At 34.2% G+C, this 8003-nt stretch overlaps 1 protein-coding gene across 1 annotated transcript; it reads right to left on the bottom strand.

The window, feature by feature from the left end:
• Positions 1 to 549: 549 nt before the first annotated feature.
• Positions 550 to 2188, bottom strand: LOC137710215 (transcription factor MYB106-like). The gene is made up of 3 exons (XM_068449155.1): positions 2053 to 2188; positions 1718 to 1847; positions 550 to 1255 (listed from the first exon to the last, which is right to left on the bottom strand). Exons 1-3 carry the CDS (start codon positions 2186 to 2188, stop codon positions 550 to 552), a joined length of 972 nt encoding a protein of 323 aa, XP_068305256.1.
• Positions 2189 to 8003: the final 5815 nt, after the last annotated feature.

The raw sequence follows: 8003 nt of genomic DNA, 5'->3' as shown, positions 1-8003 counted from the left end.
TTAAGAAACACTTGCAGCGACGTAAGAATATTTTACCCTTACATTTATTGTGTAGGGTTTTTCTTTTTATCATTGTAGGACTTTTTCACCATCACATCCTTACAAAACTAACCTTAATAATATAAATAAATGTTTATTTGATAAGATTAGGGGGAGGTCCAAACAAAGTATTTTGTTATATATTTCTTTTCATGTTCTTTTTCCATTCCTTTTTTTTTTTTGTTTCTTGGCGGTATGAGGCTGAGGCTGACCATAATTATATTAGTAAAACTAGAGTGGAAGAGACACATCAACTATAAAACTGGTGTTCAATATTATACATCATTAATAGATGGTCTACAATTCTCCAATACGTAATATTATTTCGTAAACCCTAACTAAACCATCGCCAACTTTAGTAGCTAGTTCTACAATTTCTTGCAGATGATACTGGTGGAGAATTATTCATAAGAAATAACCATAACATTAGATACACGTTTATTAATCCCTCCGTCAAGTTAAAATCTGACTACTGATCGTTCACGTCGTCATGATGTTGTTCACTGCTTCTTACATTAATTGTTCCAAACTAGTCCAAGCATCCCCGAATTCAAACCCAGTATCGTGGGGGAGTGCCGCCAATAATTCACTGCATTCATCACCACAGTATTCACCGAAAAGTTCATTAATATCCATCGATCCAGTGGCTACTGATGACATGAGCGTTGCATCATCATATCCCATCAGGCTTGATAATTGTTGATCAGATGTTGGAGCCTCAAAATTAGAGCCATAATCTTGGGCGTTCATATTAATACCATGATCATGAACATGGTGATGATCACCAAATGAGACATTACCCTGGCCGTTCATATTGGTTTGGGCAGCCGATCTTGACGATGACCTTGACATGGATATTAGGCTTTCCCATGCGGATGCTCGTAGTATGTCAAGGCACTGTGGAACTAGTGGTGGAGCAAACTGATGATGATCATCGGAAAGCGACGGCGCTGGCGCAGATTCATGCATACGCAGTTTGGATTCTTTGACAGATCTTGCTTCGGCTTGAAGCCTGGCACTTTCCCATTGAGCAATGTGGCTAAGATTTGACCAGTTTTTGGGGTCGCCATTTGCAGAGCCAAGAATGGCAGCCTTGGGCTTGTGGGTTACAGGGTCAAACCCTATCTTTGCCAACCTTTTCTTCAGATGTGAGTTCCAATAGTTCTTGACCTCGTTATCTGTTCTCCTTGGCAAATGGGCAGCTATGGCCGACCACCTACATACCGTACATGGATATTTATATATATTAGCTCGCATGGAAGTACTATATACGGTATAAGAGTGAAGGAAAACTATACACCATAAGCATTTTCACTATCATTATTTTAATTTTCTGAAGGGTAATGTTTCTGTGTTGTGAGTTTTATTGATAGAGTAATGACGACCAAATTTGTAGATAAAATTTTATAAATGAAATGATATGAAAGTTGATGAATGAATTATTGTTTAAGCATTGATAAATGTGCTCATTTCCTATTGAGACAGATAATTTAATTTGTAAATTTTGTCCACAAAAGAAAAATTACAAAACCAAAAACAAAAACAAAAGGAAACCCAACAAATTAAGTTCTACAATAGTATGCTTGCATGAACCACATATATAAGGAATCTTTTGAATCAAAGTTATATGCTGTATATGAATGTTTAAGAGAATATCAACTTTAATAATATATTTTACCTGTTGCCAAGAAGTGCATGGAGTTGAATGATGGTTTGGTCTTCGTGCAAGCTGAAATTTCCCCTCTTAATATCAGGTCTGAGGTAGTTTCTCCACCTTAGCCTACAGCTCTTCCCGCATCTTTTGAGACCTGTATGTACATAAACAGAAGGCCAAGTTAAGTAGGGATAGCTATGATCAACAAATTAATTACTACATGAAAGAAGAGGAAGATATGTAGGGTTTCTTATAAGGAAACAATATTCATTAGATATTAGATAACCGTACATCAAAGACGTCTACAGGCCGTACAACCCAAAATAACCACAACTCTAAACTCAACCCATCATACGTACCAGCTTTCTGGGGCAAGGAACGCCAGCTTCCATGGCCGTATAGTTGAATGTAAGCTAAAAGCTTTCTGTCCTCCTCAGGAGTCCATGGACCTCTCTTTATCCCTGACGCCGCTGCATAGCAACTAGATTTTCCCATCTGTCTAGCTTGAAGGATTTAGTATTTATATCTTGGTGGAAATGGTGATGGTAAGACTAGAGTGGTAGCTAATTTGCCAGCAATTAGAGACTTTCCTTTTCTGCAAGATATTGTGTTGGGATTTTTGGCACGACCTAGAACGGCCACATTGCATTACTATTTATATCGGGCACAAATGGGTTTTTTTATTTATTTCTTTTTTTAACACCAACATGGAAATCTATTTATCCAGACTACCCTTTCTCTCTGTAAAAATTAATATAGATTGGACTGCTATATTTACTAGGCCAGAGGCCAGGGTTAGAACCGTTGTGATTATTGATGAGTATTATATACATGCAGTTCAAGAAGTAAAAATTTGTGTTCCACTTCTAGCTGAAAACATCATATCGGACCGAGCTACCCTTAAAGTTTATTTTCCAATAATTAATTTGTGGATGATTTATACTTTATTACCCTTAAGTTTATCAAAATTAACACTTTACTACATTTACTTCTTTTGTATCACTTTTATACCTAAAGTTACGTTTTGCTCTCAAAATCATATGTCCGTTATTTTATCAGTTAAATTATCTGTTAAAGAATGGCTTGGCAGACCCTTGGCCCACCAAAACTTTAAAATTATAACAAAAAAGTTTGGTTATTAAAAAAAATCATAAATCTAAGAAGTAATTATAATTGTGACCTCATTTAAAAAATGATTCAAGTTTACGATGTCATTAAAATTTTAAATGAGGTCACAATTTCTGTTTAAAATACATCGCTTAGGGTTAGCGAATGTAGATGTGAATTTGGTATTTTTAGGGTGCAGGAAATTGTGACCTCATTTAAAATTTTAATGGAACTTTCAACTAAAGAGAATCACGCACCAAACATTACGAAGTATTACTATGCATCTAACAAGATATTGCATGGATCAATTAGGTTTACAGTATTGTTAGAACGACGTACTAATTGGGAAAAGCAACCCTAAATCCTATAGCCAAGTTATAAAACATTGATCATCATTTATGATGATCCAAAGTTTGATTTCGGCCTTTTAGCTATAGTGAATGGAATGTGCAATTAATCTGTAGTTTCAAATAAGAAACAAAAAAAGTTAAAGAAGTGATGCAGGGGAAATCATTATTTCTTTTTCTGTAACAAATTATGTTATTTATGTTATTGTATTTTTATTTCTTATTAAGGCTTTGGGGTTTTTTTTTTTATTTTTTCTATATAAGCTATGTAATTTAGAGTTTAGGGAAGATTTTTGGAATATTATTTACTCTTTGAGCGCCAAGGATTCTTTGCGTTTTATCCCTTTTGCGTGTGTTTGTTATATATGCATAAACGTGTGCGCTTTTGAATCCGCATTAAAAAAACCTGCATTGTAGTTTAGGCTAAAGAGAGAACACGAAGACTTCTATACTACTGTAGCAGGAGTATAGATATTATTCTTTTTCTTTCTTTTCTTTCAAATACTCATTTAATTATATTATCCAATATATGCATTTTAAACTGTTTTTAGGTCAAGCCATCAAACCCTTTTTCTCTGCACTTATATTTCGGTACTAATTCCTCATTTTTCTTCGGTGAAATATTTACTGAAATTTATGGTGGGGTTTTAATGAAATTGTAAAAAACACGTGCAGATTGAACTTCTTCTACATTAACGATTTTAATGCCACTCAGTCAATGTACTGGTATTAAATGTCGGTTCCAAATCTGAAAACAACCTTTCTTATATTCGAGAAGAAAAGCAACAAATGTATTCACCGAGTATAAAGGAGAGAGAGGGATTCGGCCTAATATTAAGTCCTTTATTTCGTTTACCATGACCACGTATGATTTGTACTTTTGGATCTGATAGGAAGTCTTTAAAAGAAGGGATCCCTATTTTTCAAAAAAAAAAAAGGAAACATCCTCTTAACCGTTAGATTTGGTTTTAATGAAATCCTGTAGTTGAGATTCTGTGGCCTGTGATTTAATCTCAGCCACATAATTTCATTAAAGTCAAATCTAATGGTCAAGAGGTTGTTCCCATTTTTTTTGAAAAATGGGGATCCCTTCCCTTAAAGGGCCTGGGATCTGATATAAGCTGTATTAGTTAGACTAGGGTTTTGAAGATTTTGCTCATCTGGATTTTGTACGTAAATTGTTGAAATTTTTAAGTTGAAACAAGCACTAAGTATTAACGGAAAGAAAGCAAGATTGCTTGATTGTAGCGACGTATCAATTAGCTATTAAGATTGATTGTAATTGACAATTTGTATATAGCTGCGCCTAGAATAGATCATTATAGATTGTATAAATATAGCTCTACATCTTGTAATATTATTGACCAATCAATACAGGAGAAATTCTCTCACAATTCACATATTTTCAACATGGTATTAAAGTATTAGACAAAAAAAAAAAAACATGGTATTAGAGTAAGGGAGCAGACCCATACTACCACGTGATGGGTGGGTCCCCTGACCCTCTGCGATAATGGTGGGTCCCTTGGCCCCGCGTGTAGGGTGAGTCCCTTAGGCTCCACGTGGTTGTCAATGTGTGAATCTCCCACGTGTAACCCACTAATTGAGTCTCACGTGACATCAATCGTTCCTCTAAGAAAAGAAGAGTTTAAATATCCTAAAAACCCCACTTCAACTAATACCAAGGTATTTTGTGATAAAACCTCGTACTTGACGGATGGTGCAATAGGTAATTACCAAATTAGGGATAATATCGGTGTTGTTGGAAGTAGACATTAAGCTCGTCTCTCTGATAACTCTACACTAAGAGCATGGAAAATCAAATTTACTCTCAGTTTAACAGTTTCTCAAACTGACCCATATGTCTCTTTGTTAAACAACCTGTTGCTGATGTGGTTATATTGTTATTATATGTTGATAACATTATATTAATAGGATCTTCTATATATGTCCTTGGCTCAAAGTGAAATAGATGATTTGGGTGTTGTTTTTGTTGTGAAAGACATGGCCATATGTAACTATTTCTAAAAATTCAGGTTTCTTATGCATCAAATGGGGACATTTTCCCTAATCAAGGTAGGCATACATGTTAAGGATTTGCTTTCCAGAGCTTGCATGGATATGTAATACACCTCATATATATGTAATTTATTAAAAAATGGAGGAGTTCTTTTACCAAACCCTGTACACTTAGTGGAAGAAGTTCAATACCTCACCTTCATCATACCAGACAGCGTTTTCGATGAACCATGCGTGTCAGTGTATGAATTTTTCGGCGTTTAACAATTTCATTTGCCGAACATTGCTTCTAAAGTTTATTGGATCATACAGATGTTGCGCGACCTTCATGCATGTGTTCTTATCTGAACCACCTTTATTTCAACGTGATAACCTTTCTGACTTGGCCTAAGCTCTAATCCATTTGTTCGTGAAATAGGGATGTCCTTGTTGTTAGCCATAGTGTTTATATGATCAAAACACTTGCTGAATAATTGACAAGAGCAAATATAAAACTCTTACCTGAAGAAGGTGCAGCTGCAGCCATGGAAGCAATGATCTTGTTAAGAACCGAGAATGACAAAACACCAACTCTTTGGCGAACTCCTAGCTTGATGACAATGCTCTATGGGAAGCCTTAGTTGTTGTGTCTAGGGAATTTGCAGGGATCGGTGTTTTTATACCAGCCAAAAGCTTTAGATTTCGTCCATAAGGGAAAGCTAAAAACTCTGTTTCTTTGTTGTCAAGTAAAGTATCATAATCATATATTATTAATAGGACTTAATGAAAACCTACTTAGAATGGAAGACACTTAGTATTGGTTTGGTACTAAGGTGTTTTTATAAAAAGTGGGCATAAAAAAATGCTGAGCTCAAAAAGGTGTTCGGTAAACACTTAAAAACAACTTATTTTTATAGTTTTGGATGAAAAAAGTTGAAAACATGAAGCAGCAAAAATGAGCTTTGAAAAAAAACTGAAAACGTGAAGCAGCATAAATGTTGGATTATATGTTGAATGTTGGATTATGATTTCTTGTTAAATGTTGGATTATATGTTTAAGATAAAGTTTATAAATATTTTTCTTTTAAAAATAAAGTAGATTTAGTAAATCACCTTTATTTGTTAAGAAAATTAAATTAATGACATATCTAGTATTATACCTTTTTTGGTCATTTCACACAGTCACAGTTGTTTTACATAAAAGTTTACCAAACACCGTAATACTGCTTTTTTTTTCTTTTCCAAAAGCATTTTTACAAAATAGTTTACCAAACACTTTGCTACTTTATTTCACAGCTACTTATTCTCACAGCACAGTAGAAGCAGTTTTTTTTCAAAACATAAAAATACCAAACCAGCCCTAAATGTATGTTTGATACGTGAGAATCAAATCACATCTTTACTGATTTCCAACTTATACATTCCTATTACATATAGTAAACCATTTATGGTTTATTCATATTGAACAAATCCAACACTTGTTTGATATGTGCCTTTTGAATACTATTGAAGAACAAGTTGATGATGTTCAAATATATAATACAAAGTATACAGAGTTCACCTTTGTCTTCTTTCACTTCTCACTCTAGATTCTTCTTCCACAGCAGTACGTTATCACTCTTCATAGTAACAAATAGGTTGGTTCAAACCAACCTTCTACATCGACGATAAATAAATATATGAAATAGAATCGATCCTGACCTTCAACGGTTGGGGAAGGAGGGCGTTGAAGAATCTCAGGTCTTCATCAATAGATTTATGGCAAAGGACGACAGTACTAAACAGGGCGCAAGCCAAGATCAGTCTAGGTCCCACAAGGTCCCTTCATATTTACTTTGCCAACTCCATATTCCCGATTCATTATGCCTAAAGTCTAAAGATGCATGTTTTATTTCCTTAAGTTTAGTTCGATCGAATCCATATACCAACAGGCCGTCGAAGGGTGATTTTGAAAGAGTTGAGATTTCTATCCATTATAAAACTAATTAACTAGAAGGTTTGATACATTTTTGATGTGAAGCAACTTTTCACATTCTCATATGCTCCTTATATGTGGGGGGTTTTTAAGCCTAATACTTATATAATAAAATTGGATGATGTGGAATGTGTATATATGCCCCTTAAACTCAAAGTATGGGTTAATCTACTATAGTACAATGAATTCGGCGATGTGCTTACGGCTAATGAGGTGCATATACATGCAACTCGAGCAGATTTGGTTTGGTTCTTAGAGGTAACTAAACCTAATTATTATGTATTCTATTAAAATAATTGAAACCATAATATGAACTATTGGAATATAAAACTTTATTAAAGAAAGAACTACATAATTGTCAAGAAGGCTACATAAAACAAAGAAACTACAACTTGATGGACTTCTTTCTCATACTAAACTATAAGCTATATTTATAGAGACAAAAACTAATAAACTCTATTTCAGATGAGTTAGGCTCATACCCAAACAATAATATAGATAACTAGTTTTCCAACACTAATAAATTTAGGAGATGGAACCAATTTAAACCAAACTATATGCTAATTTACACTATCTTACCTGAACCAAACTGTAAATGATTGTACTCAGGTGAAGAAAAGAACTGTTTGCTACCGTTATACAGCTAGATTAAGCTAAGTAACTAATAAATATATAAGGGCTTCTAATTAGCTTAAAATGAGTGTTTCCTATTAGGATTATGTACACTATACAAAGTAGTAGTGTATATGGTGTTGCATACATTGCACACATAATTATATATAATACTTCTAATTCGGCATTGTAACTTTTTAAATGCGTATAAACCAATAGAAGAGCATTGTTAGCACGTGTGTATTATGATAGGAATTTTACCACACACGCA

Source organism: Pyrus communis, chromosome 12, assembly GCF_963583255.1.
Source record: "Pyrus communis chromosome 12, drPyrComm1.1, whole genome shotgun sequence".
Lineage (NCBI taxonomy): Eukaryota > Viridiplantae > Streptophyta > Magnoliopsida > Rosales > Rosaceae > Pyrus > Pyrus communis.
This window is presented reverse-complemented; position numbering and strand designations above follow the sequence as displayed.

Excerpts from the sequence above, each read along its gene's own strand:
- LOC137710215 (XM_068449155.1), bottom strand. The coding sequence starts at position 2,188 with ATGGGAAAATCTAGTTGCTATGCAGCGGCGTCAGGGATAAAGAGAGGT. Across the intron at positions 1,848-2,052 it reads TTCCTTGCCCCAGAAAGCTG|GTCTCAAAAGATGCGGGAAG; the intron begins GTACGTATGATG and ends ATGTACATACAG. Across the intron at positions 1,256-1,717 it reads CATGCACTTCTTGGCAACAG|GTGGTCGGCCATAGCTGCCC; the intron begins GTAAAATATATT and ends TACGGTATGTAG.